General features: G+C 39.6%; 1 protein-coding gene across 5 annotated transcripts in view; it reads right to left on the bottom strand.

Moving 5' to 3' along the window:
• The window catches only part of LEPR (leptin receptor), a 140,309-nt gene that overhangs the window by 22,488 nt on the left and 97,616 nt on the right, over positions 1–20,205 (bottom strand). For all 5 annotated transcript variants that reach the window (XM_062191488.1, XM_062191490.1, XM_062191493.1 and 2 more), the window contains 11 exons: positions 19,434–19,724; positions 19,172–19,289; positions 16,739–16,938; positions 14,099–14,247; positions 12,263–12,422; positions 12,063–12,145; positions 6,876–7,092; positions 5,333–5,515; positions 3,330–3,425; positions 2,192–2,297; positions 1,170–1,245 (listed from right to left, as the gene is read on the bottom strand). In XM_062191488.1, the coding sequence (XP_062047472.1) occupies positions 1,170–1,245; positions 2,192–2,297; positions 3,330–3,425; positions 5,333–5,515; positions 6,876–7,092; positions 12,063–12,145; positions 12,263–12,422; positions 14,099–14,247; positions 16,739–16,938; positions 19,172–19,289; positions 19,434–19,724 (1,679 nt within the window). The remainder of the gene's footprint in view (positions 1–1,169; positions 1,246–2,191; positions 2,298–3,329; positions 3,426–5,332; positions 5,516–6,875; positions 7,093–12,062; positions 12,146–12,262; positions 12,423–14,098; positions 14,248–16,738; positions 16,939–19,171; positions 19,290–19,433; positions 19,725–20,205) is intronic.

The following is a 20,205-nucleotide window of genomic DNA, read 5'->3' as shown; positions in this document are numbered from 1 at the left end:
TGGGCTATCTTCTACTGCTTTCCCAGGCCGTAAGCAGAGAGCTAGATCTGAAGAGGAGCAGTTGGGGACAGGAACCAGCGCCCATATAGGATGCTGGCACCACAGGCAGGGGCTTAACTTACTAAGCCACAGCGCCAGCCCCTTATCATAGTTTTAAAAATCATGTATTTTGACATGAAAACTAAACTTATTTTTCCAATTACCCAAGTAGAAAGCCAGCCTTGTCTTGTTTCAAGAGAAATCATGAGAATTAATAAAACATTCCTTAAACTTTAGGTTGTCTGAAAAATCCAATTACAAAAATATTTACCAATCATTATTTTTGACTAATTTATCTCACAAAGTAGTTTACCTGCATAAATCCGCTTTATTACAATAACTGTATTTTTCAGATTGTAATATTTGAGGATAAAATCATATAGGTTTGAATTAATAGAGGTAACTACAGAAGTTAAAAATATTGATTCCAGGGAGTGGGCATTTAGTCTAGCAGTTTAGATGCCCAGGTCCCACATATGAGTGCCCGGGCTTGATTCCCAGCTTTGGCTTCGGACTCCAGCTTCCTACTAATGCAGATCCTCGGATGCAGTGTCATTGGCTCAAGTAATTGGTTTCCTGCCATCCACATAAGAGAGCTGGTTGTTTTCCTGCCTCCCAGCTCTGACTCAGACCCAGCCCTGGTCTTTGCAGGAATTAGGGGAGTGAACCAGGGAATGAAAGTGCTGTCTCACTCTGCCCTATCCCCCACCCCCATGACTCTCAAATAAATAAAAAAATATTTTTGAAAGGTATATTGATTCCAGCCTTTTGTCTAAAGAAAACAGCTTATACCAATAATATATATATATATATATATACACTCAAATACCCATCAGAGTTGACTCAATATTCTAGTATTTATTTATTATGTAATGAGGCACAAATTATATATATTGTCAACTCTCATATGGCAATCCATCTACTGAATTTTGTTTCCTCCTGATTGCAAATTCCTATATTGTTATTTGTTATAATTCCTATATTTGTTATTATTGTATATAGCCTCATATTTAAAATTACTTGAATAAAATAAGAACTTTTAAAATTTAAAAATGTTTAAAGCTCAAGAATACATGTGTTTCTACATTGCTATATTATGTATTCTGGGTTAAGAAAATTTAAAAAGCGACCTTCTGAAAATTAAGTCCTTGTGCCCAGGAACAATTCTTGGGGTTTGGAACATCTTCCCAAAACAGCTTTTTCATTCTACAAAGGATAACCAAAAAATCAGGATTACAGAAAAATACTCATATTGAAAACATTAACAGTTACTGAATAGCAGAATAGAAATTAGGTCAGAATCACTTTTACATGCTATTCCATAAAGATTTCCATGAAATTTCTATGCAGACGAAGATTCATAATCACCATAATCATAAAAATAGCCAACACTTACTGAAAATTGTGTGCCAGGCATTGTGCTAGACACTTTGCACAGGTTCTTCCCAGAAAATAACGTATGATAAATGGCCATTAAGGGGGTGTCAGAAAGAATTACACTTGATATGGCTCCAACCAACTCACTTGACTAAAAGATACATTCAAATTCTAAAGCTACCTCTTCCAGTTTTTCTGCTTGAACACAAAAGTTTCTATAGAGATCTGGCATATGTGAAGTAACCCCATTGATCTGGCCTTCTCAGCACACAGTAATGTGGCAGCCATGGAATCAGCCAGGAAATTCAAGGCCATCTGCTGAAAAACCAGACAGCCTGGAGCCATGCAGCTGACTTCTAAAAAGCTGGGTGCCTGCTGATCATAAACGAACTGACTGCTCCAGGTCACCACTAAGAGCCCACTTTCAAAGTCCACTTCACCACTGAAAGTTCTCAACCCAAATTGCCGTGCTCTGAAAGCCATTCCTGCCACTTTCAAGCACATATTCCCAGAATTTCCCATTATAAGCCTGTTATTTCCTTAATGTATATATGTTTAAAATTAGATTTTTTTCTAAGAGTTTTAATGTGTCACAGCAAAATGAAATATTGTTTTCTGAAAACAGGTCTTCCCTTTTTATGCCATCTTAATTGTATTTGGAATATGTAAAAAATATTTAGAATGCTTTTTAATATTCATGACTTCAACTTCAAGTCAAGCTCTCAATATGCTTAGAGGTTTCTGTGATTAAGATTCTGAACATCAAATACAATACCTTTGGTGTGATATTAACAATGTCCCAAGCAATAAGACAGAAGAGGAAATAATTATTGGCACAATTACATATAGACCAGCATCATTCTGGAGTTTCTCATCATTATCTGAAAAAGAAACACAATCCACACAGCTCAGAAACTTAATAAAATCTTAATTTATTTCTGCATCAAAAATTATAAAAGGCTTTTTTCTGATTTCATCATAAATATATATTAACTTCAACTATGAAAGTAAAAAAGGAATATAAAAGTATGCTATAATCACATTAACAAAATAGCAATTTTGTTCAGTCTTATCATACTTCAACAAGACATTCTTTCACAACTGTTGCTTTGCCAATCCTGTTCATTTGATAATTTTTAAGTTTCATGAGTCAAGGCACCAGGTAAAATTGTGATGACTCTGTCTCAGCATCTGCTTCTGGGGAAGCCATCCTCCGACACCTGACAGTCTCTGTGGTGTTCACTTCAGACACACTGCCCTCCCTCCAAAGATGCTCGCTCACCAGGGCCTTTGTACATAATATCCCTCAGATATCACCACCACAGGAAGACCACTTAGGGTCACCCTGACTGAGATACCCCAGTTCCACTCCAATCTTTCAATTTACTTTTATTTTCTGTGATTTTAATTCTATCCGACATCATATGGTATTAATTTCTTTGCTGCCCACCACTCCCAGTGCAGCATGGGATTTATGCTCCGTGATGGTAGACTTGAGATTATTCTTCAATCCCCAATGCTCAGAACAGCACTCAATAAATACTTGCCAAATAATGCATAAGTGGGTTTTTAAAATTTGATTCTCAAATCAGAGAAAACATTTCTCCCTTGAAACTTGAAACTCATTGCTGTTTTCTTGGATTTGAAGAAAATCTAAAGAGTGATAATGCCATCAAAATGCTGCCACCTCTAACATGGTAAGATGAATCAGAAATACAAGAGGCCCAGCGTACTCACTTCTCTATCTCTCCGGTTTTACTTTGGGAGGAAAAAACATTTCCTCTTGAAATACCCCAGGATGTGTCCACACAGGGTACATCCAGGATTCCACCAGATAGAGTAAGCTGACGGTAACTACCTCTAACAAATCAGGAAACACAAATCAGAGTAAAAAGAAAAAGTGAAGGTTTTACCTTGGGTGAAACTATTAATTATCTTGGGTTTTCCCACTCCTTCCATAAATACTGGATAAAGACTGAACTGATATTTCTCAATGGGGATAAAATTATCTGAGGAGAAAAACATAGCAAAGGCTCATTTATACTAAAATAACATAAATGAGTAGAACCTTTTTTTTTTTTTAAAGGAAGCAAGTATCCTTTATATCCAAACATACAAACTGAATTGATGATCTAGGGAGTTGCAAAAATAACCTAAGTACCTCAGATTCTCTAGCAATAACAGTAATTTTCCAAACACTTTTTGGGGAATCTTCTCCAGGGATAGAAGACTGCAATGTTCCAAGGTAATAAAACAGTGACAGGTTAGGTTCAGGACGTAAAAGCTGTTTCTTTCCCTCGTTTCCTTTTCCAGGACAACATGCCCTTTCTCCTCTCCCTTATCCCAAAAGCAGGCAATATTTCCTTTTTTTAGAAATCACAGCTTACTTAGTTTCCGCGTTCAACACGACTAAGAAATCCTATGCAGAGGAGATGCAGGTGGAGAACAGGCACCCAATTGTCACCCCTGCAGCAAAGCTCAAAATTGATCCAGGGGTGATTTTTACAAACACTAATGATATACAAATATTTCTCCCAAAGAGACATATCTCTTTGAAGCCAATATTCTGTATCCCCAAGGCTTAAACAAAAGCATGAAGAGTAACCTCCCAGACAACAATGGTAATGAACTGAACTCAGCTCTCTATCAATAATTTGTAAATAAATTTATCCTAACCTCTAGGTCTCTGGCATGCAGCAGAGATGTAAGTCCTTGGAAAGGTACCATATAATAGAATCATGACAATCCTGAGCTTCCTACTTAACTTTAAGTCTAAACTCAAACTTGGAGATGTTGTATGATGTACTTATATGAGGGTGCTTCATATTCAAAAAAGTTTGTGGAAATACAGAATTAAGAGATGTTTATTTTGGAGCAAAAGCTTTTTGAACCCACACATAGTTCTCTATAATACATATTTTCCATGAACTTTGTGAAGACCACTTGCATGCATGGAAATAAAAAATTTCTTGCACCAAAACAAATATATCTCTTAATTCCATTTACCACAAACTTAGGAAGTACCTTATCCTGTGCACTCTACTTACCTCTTGGTATAACTAGTCTACCTTTGCGAGATTACACCGCCATAGCTCACCAGGTGCTAGATCCTCAGGCCTTCAGCCCAGCACTCCCACTCATTGCTAATGATATTATAGGTTGACACACAGTTAGGGATACAATTTGGCAGTAGATAACAGAAGCCATTTTAAAAATGGCTTTTTAAAAGGTAACTCTGGAAGCAACATAAATAATATTAAATCAATAAATAGTTTAAATATATTTTGGAACTAAATGTTATATTACCATTAAAAATAATGACAAAAGGGCAGATATTTCATTTAGTGGTTAAGGTGTCAGTTAAGATGCTTGTGTCCCATATTGGAGTGGCCTGGGTTCACTATCTGGTTCCGACTTTTGACTTCTGCACCTGGGAAGGCTGCAGTGATGGCTCAAGTAACTGGGCCTCTGCCACCCACGTGGGAAACCTGGAATGAGTTCCCAGCTCCCAGCACTGGCCCTGGTCAAGGACTGCTGAAGGCATTTAGGGAGTGACCCAGCAAATGGAAGCTTTCTCTCTCTGTGTCTATTCGCATCTCTCTGTCTCTTTACATATGTTTATATCTCTGCCTCTCAAATAATAAAATTAAAAATAAGCACTCAACATTAAAGTACATTAAAAATATTAATAGCAGAAAGTACAGAGAGAAAACACGTAACATAATTACAAGTGTAACAAATAGTGTGAAAAGAACCAAAGGAAACAATTAAATGCTGTGAGTAGGTGATATGAAAATACGTATTAAGATGATGGTATCTTCTACAGTCTTAACTCACTGGCTATGTTATTTGAATTAATAATGTTCAGTATCACACTAATCCATGAAAGTAATTTACTAAGGCAGCGTAAACTCACCATGGATAGAATACTTCTTAACAGATGAAGGGATTCTAAGCCATTTGATTTCATTATCTTCATTAAGATTTTTCCACTCAATAATAAAATACATTAGGTTATAGTCACTGGGCAATGGTAGCCAGGACAGAATCACACAACTGCTGTTTAAAGGATAAGCACTGAGTGACTGCACGATATTTACTGAGGGGAAAAGAAGGAAATTTATTTTTAAATTCAAAATTAATAATAATCTACTATTACTCTCAGGAACTTACTGTCTACTGGGGGAGGGGGAAGGACAAGAAGGCAGACAATTTACACAAATAATGTAACACATGGAGATTATTCTTGTATCATGAGAGTTTATATAAGCAGAGAGACCTGGGCATATACAACATTGAAGAGAAACATGATTCTACCCAAAAATCTTAAAAAAGGAACTTTGTGACATCATCCACAAAGTGTTCTCAGAAAGTTTAACAGGCCTATTAACCACCCTCTCTGATTCACTTTAAATTCCTCTGAGAGAGTGATGCTTTCACAGTACAAATCCATCCATCTCAATGTTCTCTGCAGAGAATCTTAGTTAAAACCCTCCAAAGTGATTTCCACATTGGAAGGTAAAATTCCTACCACTGCTCCAAGGCCCCAAGGACCAAGTATCAACCTCCCTCTCCACTTCTCTCTGTTCTCCACACTGAAGCCACCCTGGTCTTCATTTCCTTTGCTACATCAAGAAGACTTCTGCTCAGGCTGTTCCTTCATCATCCTTCATCAAAGCCAGTGCTCCATCCCACACACACTGCAGGTTCTCAGTCCAACCCCAAGTCCTCAAGGTGGCTTCTCTGGCCTATAATGCCAACTCAGGATCCTTTTCTCTTTTCTTTTCTAAAATTATATTCCTTTCCCAAGGATACTTATCTCAGTTTGTAAATATTAGATTATTTGATTAATATCTGTCACACAGGCCGGCGCTGTGGCTCACTTGGCTAATCCTCCATCTGCGGCACCAGCACTCCGGGTTCTAGTCCCGGTTGGGGCACCAGATTCTGTCCCGGTTGCTCCTCTTCCAGTCCAGCTCTCTGCTGTGGCCCGGGAAGGCAGTGGAGGATGGCCCAAGTGCAGATAAATTAATTTTGGTATAATTTTTTAATAATACACATTTCTGTAAACTTTCTGAAGTATCTTCATATACAATACTATATATGTGAACTTATTTCTATATATTTATATGCTTGTATATACAGAGAGAGAGAGAGGGAGAGAGAGACATTGACCTACAATCTTCAAAGGCCTATATATTAGATTTACTAGAATATTTTCTTTTATTATAATACCATGTTACTAACATTTTACCACATGGAACCCCAAGGACTGCATTACATACCAGTGAAAAATGCATTTTGCTATTTTTCAGACAGAGACCAGGAAGGGTGAAAGATACACTCTCAGATTCAGATAATTTTAGGCTCCTGGGACAGTGCGAGAGGTTTCCAAAGCCTAAGCAATACAAGGGGCAATGGATTACACCTCAATGGATTTCTACTCTACCTCTTCTTACCTTTGCTCATAGGCCATGAGAAAGTTAAATTAAAATTGGAAGACGAAGCACCAATTGAATTGATGGCCACAACTGTAATCGTATGCACCTGCTCTGCCCAAATAAAAGTGAATCTGGTGTGATTTCCCACATCTTCAGACCACGTTCCATTGTGGGAAGTGTAATGGTTTACCACATATCTGCTCACGCTGCACAGTGAGTCACTTTTAATCAGGGGCTGCAGGAAACACAAATATGAATTAGTGTCAGGGCTGCAGTGCTTTTTATACCCAAACAACTCAGGGAACTCTGAGAGTACATTTGCACAGAAGGCAGGAGTCAGATCAAGGCCAACACAGCCTGTTAAAACGCTCACGGACCGGGGAAGTGCAAGGGATAGAGGCTGCCTCTGACCACCATCTCTGCAAAGCTGTCTGGGTGGCTATGGAGCACACAAAAGTGACTTTCCCTGTCTTGTTTTTTTTTTTTTTCTTAAGAATAAATCATTTGAAGGGGCCAGCACTGTGGTGTAGTTTGTTAAGCTGCCACCTGCAGTGCCAGCATCCCATATGGGTGCCAGTTCAAGTCTTGGCTGCTCCACTTCCAGTCCAGCTCTCTGCTATGGCCTGTAGAAGCAGCAGATGATGGCCCAAGTGCTTGGGCGCCTGCACCGCATGGGAGACCAGGAAGAAGCTCCTGGCTCCTGGCTTCAGATTGGCGCAGCTCTGGTCATTGTGGCCAATTGGGGAGTGAACCAGCTAATGGAAGACCTCTCTCTCTCTCTCTCTCTCTCTCTCTCTCTCTCTCTCTTTGCCTTTCCTTCTCTCTGTGTGTAACTCTTTCAAATAAATAAATAAATAAATCTTTTTAAAAATGTAATAAATCATTTGAAGATAATGAAGTAAGAATACAACGTGAGGGGTGCACTGTCGAATAGTAGGTAAAGCCACTGCTCCCAGTGCTGGTATCCCATATAGATGCTGGTTTAAGTCCTGGCTCCTCCACTTCCAATCTAGCTGGCCTGAGAAAGCAGCAGAGGATGACTCAATTCCTTGGGCTTCTCCACCCACATGGGAGACCTGGAAGAAGCTCCTGGTTCCTGGTTTCAGATTGGCCCAACTCCAGCAGTTGTGGCTACTTGGGGAGTGAACCAGCAGATAGAAGACCTATCTCTCTCTTAACTTTGCCCACCAAATAAATAAATAATTTTTTTTTAAAAAAGAATACAATTAGGACATTTTTCTGCTAAGATGTTTTACTTAGAAAAAAAAGCACTGATGGGCAGAATTTTCTCATCTAAAAAGCAAACAAGGAAGAACCTTCAAATTCTGTTAACAAGGAGGAGCTGAGAAGATGCACATCATCGTGTGTATTAATCTAGCAAGATCTGTCACTCATTTCCCTTCCTCTGACATGCTTAGATTATTTATAATGGTAGGAGTTTGCAAAGGTTAATAAGCACCCCAGTGAATACAGCAACCCAGAATTTCTGTCTTACAGTTAAATAACTCATTCTAGTCTCTGAAGATTCCCGTATAAAGCATGTATCTAGTCCAATTCCATTTTCCATTTTACAGAATTCTACAATATAGCTTCCTTCTCCACTCACCTTCACTTGTTGCAGGTAACATTACCAGCAATCCACAGAAAGGCAGAGAAAGCTGGACTCAATACCTCACACTACAACACTGCTTTTGTTTGTTTGCCATCGAGATATCTCCAAGTAAGAAGGGCAGAGAAAAATAAACATATGCACATGTATCCCTTCGCAATGTGCAATCATCTGAGTAGGCTGGGACAAAGATTTTAGCAGTCACAGCAAGAAACGTCTCCATTCAAATTTTGTATTTTATTTAAAGATCCATGTCAATTTTAATAGACAAATACTTATTTTGTAACCATCAAGTAAAAATAATGATAAACATCTTTATCTTCTGGTTCTATAAGGTGTTCCAGGCTCATCTGATATAGTTTCCACCCCAACACTAAAATTAGCCATTTCTCCCCAAAGCTCTTTTTCCTCTTAACAATGACATTAGAGGGGCACTGTGGCACAGTGGGTTACTGCCCAGGCCTGAAGTGCCAGCATACCATATGGGTGCTGGTTCGAGTCCCAGATGCTCTACTTCCAATCCAGCTCTCTGCTATGGCCTGAGAAAGCAGTAGAAAATGGCCCATGTAATCGGGCCCCTGCACCCGCGTGGGAGACCAGGAAGAAGCTTCTGGCTTCTGGCTTCAGATCATCACAGCTCCAGCCATTGCAGCCACTTGGGGAGTGAACCAGTGGGTAGAATACCTCTCTCTCTCTCTCTCTCTCTCTCTGCCTGTCCTCTCTCTGTGTAATCCTTCAAATAAATAAATAAATCTTTTAAAAAATAATGATATTAGAAACAAAACTATGAGTGTATGCTGCTTAATACTTAGCCGTGTCATTACTTTTAGGCCCTCTTAGTTTACAATCACAGAAGCCTTGTATATACACATATCTCTAAGTATTCCTATAACAAATTGTCTGGGGGCCGGTGTTGAGGCATAGTGAGTAAAGCCCACAGCCTGTGACACCAGCATCCCATATGGGTGCTGGTTCATGTCCTGGCTGTTCCACTTACAGTTGAGCTCCTTGCTAATGCACCTAAGAAAAGCAACAGAAGATGGTCCCAGTATTTGGGTCCTTGCCACCCATGTGGGAAACACATATGAAGCACCTGGCTCCTGGTTTCAGCCTGGCCTAGCACTGGCTGTGGCAGTCATCTGGGGAGTAGACGAGTGGATCTCAATCCCTCTCCCCAACACGCAGCCTGCGATTCTTTCAAAATAAATAAACAGAGAGAGAGGGAGAGAGGGAGAGAGGGGTAAAGGGAGAGAGGGCAAGAGGGAAAGAGGGAGAGAGAGGGAGAGGGGGAGAGAAGGAGGAGAGAGGGAGGAAAGAGGGAGGAAGGAAGGGAGGGAGGGAGGAAGGCATTGTACTAAGCTAAATATGAGTTCATGTCGATGTCTCCAACTCTAATCTGTCACCACATGATCATCCTGGCACTATTGCCTTGCTTGCTTGTAACCTCTCACTCCAACAGTGAAGAACTTCTGTCACACCATTCACTATCCATTTACTTAATTGCTCCATTCCAAGATACATGTATAGTAGTATAAAAATTGTTAACCCATTATTCCATGAAATATATATCAACTGGAATACAGCACTTGTGTAGCTTCTTTTGTCCTTAATTTTAAGATTCTAGGCATTTCCAAAGTTTCTCCTGCCACCTTCGGTGAAGTTGTTTTCCCTTGTCTCAGCCTGCATTCCATCCCAGGAGCCTCTAGCCTCGTCAATGACTTTTTTAACTACACACATTAAGGTTCACTCTTTGTACTACAAAGTTCTACAGTATTAATAAATGCATGGTTCTATGTACCTACAATTTCAATATTATACATGAGAGTTTCACTTTTGAAGGATATCTTGGTTGCTTCCCGTTTCCAGTGATTGTGAACAAAGCTACTTGAACACTCACATACAAGCTTTTACATAGATGTAAATTTTCAAATCACCTGAAAAAATACCTGAGAGTGCAATGCTGCAATAACATATCATAATGTTACATTAACTTTAAGAGACTACCACACTGCCTTCCAAAGTGGCTGTACCATTTGCTTTTCTACCAGTAGTAAGTAAAAGGTCTTATACCCTGCATTCTCACTAGCAATTTGCATTGTCAACTGTTTGGATGTTAGCCATTCTAATAGGTATGGAGTCACATCCATTGCTAATTGGAAATTCTTTTATAAAAAATGATGTTGAAAATCTTTTAATATATTTTCCATCTGTATATCTACTTTGGTTAGGTGTCTGTTCAGATAGTTGGCCCATCTGTAACTTTTCTATTTGCTTTCCTATTGTTGAATTTTACGTTCTCTGTGTAATCTGGTTATCAGGTACATGCTTTGAAAATATGCTCACATAGTTTATGCCTTACCTTTTCACTCTTTTTTTTAAAGATTTTTATTTATTTATTTGAGAGGTAGAGTTACAGACAGTGAGAGGAAGAGACAGAGAGAAAGGTCTTCCTTCCGTTGGTCACTCCCCAGATGGCTGCAATGGCCAGAGCTGCGCCAACCTGAAGCCAGGAGCCAGGAGCTTCTTCCTGGTCTCCCATGTGGGTGCAGGGGCACAAGGACTTGGGCCATCTTCTACTGCTTTCTCAGGCCATAGCAGAGAGCTGGATTGGAAGAGGAACAGCCAGGACTAGAACCGGCGCCCATATGGGATATGGGCGCGCAGGCGGAGGATTAACCTACTGTGCCACATTCCCGGCCCCTCTTTTCACTCTCTTGATAGCATTTCACAGAACAAAACTTTTTAATTTTAATAAAGCAATTTATCAGGGCCAGCGCTGTGGTGCAGCGGGTTAACACCCTGGCCTGAAGTGCCAGCATCCCATATGGGAACCAGTGCCCATGTTGGATGCCAGTGCTGCTGGAGGTTGCTTTACTGGCCTCCATAAACTCTTATAAACCTCAGTTTTTACTTAGGAATTAATCATAGATCAGAAAACCATTTTCAAATGTGCTCATTCAATCTCGGGAATTAAACTAAAATTTTGCATTTAAATTTCACATGTAAGGTATCATAAATGGTATTTTATTTCATGTGCCTTATTTCCAAATCAATCTCAAATTTGGTATCTGCTGACCCAATAATCTATTCCCTGGGGATAGAAATTAATTCATTTGGGAGAGAGAATGCTTTTAGTACTATTAGGCAGAATTCCCAGAGTTTATGGTAACAGTCATTGTTACACATCATCAAACACACAGAATAATCTCTTATGTTTTAGATATCTTTGAGGTATGTAAGAAAGGTCATGTTTATATTGCTCAGGATTAAATATGAATAATATTTTGAACTCAAAGTAATATAAGATACCATCTAGGCCAAGCTTACATTTATATAGCTGACAAAATTGAGGCTCAACAATTCTAAATAACTTTTCCAAAACAGTGCTGACATAACTATAGTACATTGAGAAGGAATTATTATCTCCTAATTCCATGCCAAAGCTCCAGATGCCCTACTCTTAGCTGTCTGCTATTACATCTCAAAAATGAAATGAAAACATAGGATTGCAGAGTGTTCTGGAGATTAATAATGACAGGATTATCTTTTAAGAGCATGAAAGTAAAACTTAAGAATAATATAAGAAGCAAGAATACCTTCCACAGTAAGGTGACATTTCTCTCCTTTTTAGTAACATCTCCATCAATTATTCTCCAAAATTCAGGTCCTCTCATAGGAACTGCAAAATTGACAAGGAGGCCAACTGTTAATGTCTTTTTAGAAGAAATATTTTCCAGCCAAATATAAAACATATCTGTATGCACTTTCAAGACACAGCTGTGAAATCTCTGCTGACCTTTCACATCCTTGACAACAGTGTAGGCTGGCTTGCTCCAATTACTCCAATATCCTAGTCCATCTAACCTCTTGCAGCGCACCTGAGCGGCATAGACGGCACACAGGTCTGGTACTGACAGATTGGCAGACTTTGATTTTGCATCATGTACCTCATACACCTGTAAAATAAGCCAAAGCATTAAACTCACGGCTACTACATACAAGTATCTAAAGGGTCCTGATGTGCATTTAATCTTTTTTTTTAATATATTATTTATTTGAAAGGCAGAGTTACAGAGAGGCAGAGGCAGAGGCAGAAAGAGAGAGAGAGAGAAGTCTTCCACCCACTGGTTCACTCCCCAAATGACCACAACAGCTGGAGCTGAGCCGATCTGAAGCCAGAAGCCAGGAGCTTCCTCCAGGTCTCCCATGTGGGTACAGGGGCCCAAGCACTTGGGCCATCCTCTATTGCTTTCCCAGGTCATAGCAGAGAGCTGGGTTGGAAATGGAACAACCGGGATTTGAACCCGCACTCATATGGGATGCCAGCACTGCAGTCAGTGGCTTTCCCCACTACTCCACAGCGCTGGCCCCATGCATTTAATCTTATACTTGAACAGTTCCCTATAACCAAGAGGGAACTGATGTTGTGTTTTCTACCTTCAGAAATAGTTGTATCAGGTTTGGATTGTGAGTCCTTTCAAGTTAAGCATTTTCTTATTCATTGTGTCATTACCTTCCTGATGGCAATGAGACTTTGGACTGGTTCACTTACAACCTCATTCTCTGACACCACTACTTATCTTCGTCTACAACGACCTTTAAGAATGTTAACTCAGTAGTTAGAACACACTGTGGAGAATCTCTGGTATTTTGTTTCCTTCAAAAAGCAGGCATATCATTGTATTCATTTCAGTTATAACTGCTGTGATCTAATGGCATAGTTAGGGTTCCTGACACTTGCAAGTCTTTGTAGGCTGCTGTCACAGAGCCATCATGGGAAGCCACGATGTGCATACTTGTCACCATGACTTTGATTCCAGATGTTTAACTAATGCAGCTTCTTCCAAAATACAGCCCACTGAGCCTACGTATATTGATGGATGTCAAAAGACGTTAGAGGAAAAAGATTCCTTGGAAAAATGGGTCTAGGGAACCTGGGTAAAACAGTTATGAAAGTTTTTTCAATGTAGAAACTTCTCCAAAACTTTAATATACTGTGACTCAGCCAGCACCGTGGCTCACTTGGCTAATCCTTCACCTGCGGCGCCGGCACCCCAGGTTCTAGTCCCATCTGGAGCGCTGGACTCTGTCCTGGTTGCTCCTTTTCCAGTCCAGTTCTCTGCTGTGGCCCGGGAAGGCAGTGGAGGATGGCCCAAGTGCTTGGGCCCTGCACCCACATGGGAGACCAGGAGGAAGCACCAGGCTCCTGGCTCCGGATCGGCGCAACGCGCCGGCCATGGCAGCCATTTGGGGGGTGAACAAATGGAAGGAAGACTTTTCTCTCTCTCTCTCTAACTCTGCCTGTCTCTCTCTCTCTCTCTCTCTCTCTCTCTCTCTCTCTATATATATATATATATATATATATATATATATATACTGTGACTCTACACTAGGATGACACAACAATGCAGCTTGCTCTTTATTTCAAGGAAAACTTTATGGGAGCAAATATCTGGGACACACATCTTGGGAAATTTTTGCTCTTTAAAAGGGCTACACTTTGTTTAAACTGCTTAATGAAAATAGCTATAGAATACAGAAGGGTATCCCTGAAATAATCATTAAAAATCTTAAACATACAAGAAATAGCATTTCATGAGGCAAGTTGAAGAACTCTCTAAGTAAAAGATACCTTCCATTGTTTTTCATTTCCACTTAAGCCATAGCGGATCTGGAACTGAAGATTATTCTCTGGAAAGACTGGCTTTTCCCAAGATAGCTTCAGTAAGCCAATGTTTACAGTGATTTCTGCTTTTACAATGGATGGAGGCATCGGTTTCACTAGAAATTTGAAAAACACTATTATACCAAACAGCAACATGCTCAAATGCATTGCTTTATTTTTATAACTTATTATTTATAAAGCAGTATCTATTTTTGAAAACTTTCTCATTCAGTCTCTTATTTGAACCCCTAAAACTTTTGCGATACATAAGAAAAGGACTATCTCTATTTTTCAAAAAAAGAGGTTAATAGAAAAAAATCAGTACACTGCCCATGTGACTCTGCAAATTAAGTCATTCCTGATTGGAAATTGAGACACTGGCTTTTACATGCAGAAGCTATCATACTGAATACATAATAAATATCAATAGGAAACATTTTCTATCCAGAGCTGTAAATAAAAGAAAAAAAATCCACTGCATCAATTTTCACATGTATGAATTTCAAACTCTTTTGCTATCATTGAGTTTTTTTGGTCAAAGTCAGAGATAGTGTCTCAGCATAAAACCTTGATTTTTTTTACACTCTGAGGAAAACAAGCCTTTAATGGGCAGATACAGAGATAAAAATGATCTGAATAGCAAATGATTTATTAAAAATAATTACTTTTATACATCCATAAGTAATTACACACTCAAACAAAAGGTATAATGGAAAAACCACAGAAATGCAAAGAAAAGAGTCATCTTTCTTCTTTTTTCTTTGTTTTAACCAAGATTTACTTATCTATTCGAAAGGCAGAGGGAGAGGAGAGACACACACACAGACATTGATCTTCCATCAGCTGGTTCACTCCTCAAATGGCTGCAACAACCTGGCTGGGCCAGGCCAAAGCCAGAAGCTAAAAACTTCTTCTGGGTCTCCCACATGGGTGCAGGGGCCCAATAAATTGGGCCATCTCCAGCTGCTTTCCTAGGCACATTAACAGGGAGCTGGATGGGAAGTAGAGCCAGCCAGGATTTAAACAGGTACCCATATGGGATGCTGGTGTCACAGGCAGTGGCTTTACCAGCTATACCACAATATGGGCCCCCATCTTTCTTCTTTTCTTATCCCTCATTTATGTTACTGATCTCAGAACTAAAGTCAAAACATTAGTTTAGGCTTCTGTCCCCTACACAAAGGGTCCTCAAATTCTTAATAGTTTACTTGGAGAGCCGTTTCTAATAGTAAAAGGCAACACAGAAACTCAACATATTTACAACTCAGAGCCTGGGCACAGCAGGGAGCCTCTGGCATGCAGGACCTCATCCCGACTCAGTGTCAATGTCACAGTGCTGAACTCCATAGTCCTGCCTGGATTCTCTGCACCAAGTGAGCATTCCTCTGCAGAGGACACATCGTCAACTGGTTAAACCAGCTGTTAACATTTTAAGTAGCTCCTCATCAACTAGAAAAAACTGTTCTCCTGGGAACAAGGCTGTAGAAATGATCTGCTCACATTGGATCAATTAAGCAACTTTATCCTATATTTTAGAAAACGTAGGTTTTAATTCAAATGTGAACTAACTGAAAAAACAATAACATTTATTTTTGTCAGAATTTCCTAACAGTACCTAGCACCATACTCTTTCCTTCCTAGTGCACAATCATTAGTGGGTCATATCTCTAAGATTTCACAATGATATTAGAGCTTTCTTGATCCTTTAAAAAGTATCTTTGAAAAGAATGTTTTAAATAGCATGATGAATGTCATCATTCTTACCTATTCTTTCCACTTCACTTTAGTTTTTTCGATTCCTTCTGCTTCCAATCCAGTCACATCAATTAAAGCCTTCAGTTATGACCACTCAGATTACACTTAGAATATCCAGTGTAGGGGCCTGCATTGCAGCATGGTGTGTTAAGCCACTGCCTGTGACACCAGGGTCCCATATGGGCCCCAGTTCATGTTCCAGCTGCTCCACTTCTGATCCAGCTCACTCCTAATGGCCTTGGAAAGCATAAGAGGATGGCCCAAGTGCTTGGGCCCCTGCCACCGAAATGGGAGACCCAGAAGAAGCTCCTGGCTTTGGCCTGGTTCAGCCCTGGCCCCTGAGGCCATTTGAGGAGTGAACCAGTGGATGGAAAATGTCTCTCTTTTTCTGCCTCTCCCTCTCTCTCTCTGTAACTCTGTCTTTCAAGTAAACAAATAAATATATAAAAATCTTTTTTTAAAAAATCAGTTTAGATTTTGAGATATTACCAGATGATTTTTGAAAATATCAAATGTTTTCCTAAGTCCACTGGAAGAAGAACACATATAATAGTGCATTATTTATAAAAACAATATTAAATTTAGTTCACAGTGACTCATGTTTATTCATCAAGTAACATCTTAAAAGTACTCCAATTGCTGAAAAAGTATGCTATTGATAATTTAAAATGAACTCAAAACTGTACAACTTTCTCAGACTGATTATCATCTTAATTCCATTGTAAACTGGAACACTTTTTTTTTTCAAAATCTAGCGTGATCAGAAAATGGCAAAATACATTTTTAAATAATCCTCAATCTGCACCCAAATCTGCTGATAAAAATGAAGACACACAACACAGTTTCACATACCTACAGAATCAGGAAGGACACATGTTGGTGGAGAGTCAAGTGAACCTAACGAGTGGTTGACCCTAATCCACATTGTGTAACCAGATAATAGGAAGATTGGCTGGAAAATGCACTCATAAAAACCATCCCTCTGCAAATGGCACTCTTTGGGTTCAGATATGGGATGAATAGATGGAATATCAGAACAATAAAGGCTGCTCCTTGAGAGAAACAAAAGTAGTCAATTAATATACAACATGGCTAAAAACAATGTTGGAGAATACTGATTTTTTTTTTTTTTCATTTAAAATAGAGACTTTTTTGCTCCATCTCGAAAGAGATGTCCTGACTAGAAAGGTAGTCTTTTAAAAAAAAAAAAAAGGCCGGCGCCGTGGCTCAACAGGCTAATCCTCCGCCTTGCGGCGCCGGCACACCGGGTTCTAGTCCCGGTCGGGGCACCGATCCTGTCCCGGTTGCCCCTCTTCCAGGCCAGCTCTCTGCTGTGGCCAGGGAGTGCAGTGGAGGATGGCCCAAGTGTTTGGGCTCTGCACCCCATGGGAGACCAGGATAAGCACCTGGCTCCTGCCATCGGAACAGCGCGGTGCGCCGGCCGCAGCGCGCTACCGCGGCGGCCATTGGAGGGTGAACCAACGGCAAAGGAAGACCTTTCTCTCTGTCTCTCTCTCTCACTGTCCACTCTGCCTGTCAAAAAAAAAAAAAAAAAAGATTTTATTTATTTGAGAGGTAGAGTTACAGACAATGAGAAGGAGAGAGAGAGAGAAAGGTCTTCCGTCTGCTGGTTCACTTGAATTCCCAGCTATATCCAGATTTTATGTCTTTCCATAGAAACAGATAGTAACTTATTAAACATTCCATTAGACACTAAGTGTCCTATCACGGAGATAATGAATTAATTAGAGATAGAACCTACAATAGTTTGAAAGTCAAACTGTTAGTATATATTGATAATATAATTTTAGAAGTATAGCCAAAGGTATCAGAGCATTCCTGGCATGGAAGGAAGGCAAATTCTTCACACCGTTAAGTAGGGACTTAGATTCCACCACACACTGAAAATGTAACTGACAATAATTATAGCTCAATTAATGGTGCACTCCTGTTTTCAAGTTCAAATTAATATGCTTGAAATAATTCCAATCCTTGATATGTGTGTGAAACATATAGCCCAATATACTGAGAAGAAAAGTTTTTAAAAATATTTTCTAAAGGAGTCCAAATCAACACTCCACCTCAGAACGTACAAAGCATTCCTCCTCTTCTGCGAAACAGCTCTTCTGTGACTATTTGCTCAGAATCTGGTATTTAAGGGCTAATGTAGCAGACACTCTTTCCCTTAGGAACGGGAGTAAGGAGGTAACAGAGAGAGGAAAAATGTGCCTTCTCTCATTTGCTAATTTTTTCTAACACTTTTCTTTCTTATTTCCTCAATATTACAATCATGGCTGCTTACGTGTGTGTGAATGGGGAGAAATGAAAATGAGGCATGAGGGAATCTCCTTGGGTAGAGAAAGGTCAGCATCCATGCGATCAGGACAGCAATGACCATGCACTGAACGTTTACGAGGAGAGATTATACCATTTCTTCATAGTAAATGAAAGACACCCAGTTCTCACAGAAACCCTGTATGTCCTATCATTCTCTCCAGTTTACACACAGAATGTTGATGCTTAGTGAGGTTAAGAAACTCAACCAAGTCTACACAGCTTCTCTCACGGTTATTCTGTAAATGTTGGTAAGATAACTGACACAGTGGACTGACATTCACCTTCCACTGACACCTTCCTACATGGGAGACCACCACAAGAACAATGTGAAGACAGGCTAAACAAGTAAAGAGCATAGCAGGAATATGCCCTTGATTTAAAAATGCTCTCATCCAGTAGCCTGAGGAGCTACTGTTGCCTTTCAAGGCAGGCAGATTGCTTCAGTTTTCTATTTCTGAAGAATAGACTGTAGTGTTAGGGGTAGAATTCAGAATATAGTATTTGAGGAAGGTGATTTGTTTTTCAAGTTGAAAATTAAGATTTTAAGAATAAATAAACAGGGCTGAGATTGTGACATAACAGGTAAGGCCCCCTGCCCAGCATCCCACGAGGGTGCTGGTTCCTGTCCTGGCTGCTCCACTTCCGATCCAGCTCCCTGCTAATGTGCCTGAGAAGAGCAGTAGAAGACAGCTCAAGTGCTTGGGCCCCTGCACCCATATGGGGGACCCTAGTGAGGCTCCTGGCTTCAGCCTGGCACAGCCCCAGCCATTGCATCCATTTGGGGAGTGGACCAGCATATGGAGCGTCTCTCTCTCTCTGCCTCTGCCTCTGCCTCTCTCTAACTCTGCCTTTCAGATAAATAAATAAATCTTAAAAGAAAAAAGATAGAAAGAAAATGGTTAACTCACTATACCCACAGAAATAAAGAACAACAAAAATAACACATACCTATGGTACCTCAACTGCAAGGTACTTCCCACAAGTGATTGGATCGTATTGGCTGACCATCTGCAAGTCATTTTAGTTAAGTACCCATCAGTTTCACATGATATATTGATATTGACATCTATTTAAAACACATTAAAATATTAATATAAAGCAAAAACACCAATGAAAAACATTGCTTACATTTTTAATAGGACTCTAAAATAGGGTCTGCCATAAAAATTTTCCTCATGGAACAAAATAAATAAAACCTCAGTATCCTTACCAACCACATATAATTCCGCATAGCGATGATGGCATTCATGTTCACGGCAGCAGTACACTGCGTCATAGGTAAACTTCCCTCGAGGTGTGGTTGCATTCACATTGGGAAAAGTAACTTTGCTGACACGATCATTCACAACGGTATACTGGCTTTGAGGAATTTTCTCAGCTAAATTCATCCACCAAACAATCTGCTTTGAGGACACAATCTTGTGCTCGTTTTTATAGATGCAGTGAAAAGAAACGTTAGACCCAACACTTGTCAGAATTTTAGGTGGAAAGTAAATGACATCTGAAGAGGGAAGAAAAGCAGGATATCAGATAAAGACAGAAAACATCACATAAGCAGTTTATAGCATTGTTAAAAAAGATTCACATCACATCGCAGGGCCAAAACTAAAATGAACAGACTAAGAAACAGGACAACTCTAACTGCCTGTTCTTGTACAGTTATTCGGTGTTCCAAGTACTCTCATCCTAAGTGAACAAATTGACATTCATTCCATGAATGTCTTCACTATTTTCTAAACACAAAGGCTATTCATCATAAAATGTTTTACTCAGTATTTATCACCTGTTAAATTATAGGCAGAAAATGAACTAAAATGAAATAATAGCTTAATTCCACAATAACATGTTCTCCATCAGATCCTGTCTGAAGAATCAATAAAACCTAGAATGAATTCTTAAAACAAACCACCATGAGATAAAAATCCTGAAGAAATAATGGTGTTTGCTATTACCTTGATTGGATACATGAAAATTTCAATAAG

The sequence above is a fragment of the Lepus europaeus genome, chromosome 5 (genome assembly GCF_033115175.1).
Source record: "Lepus europaeus isolate LE1 chromosome 5, mLepTim1.pri, whole genome shotgun sequence".
NCBI classification, from domain to species: Eukaryota; Metazoa; Chordata; class Mammalia; order Lagomorpha; family Leporidae; genus Lepus; species Lepus europaeus.
Note: the sequence above shows the minus strand (reverse complement) of the source record. Positions and strands in the feature narration are given on the sequence as shown.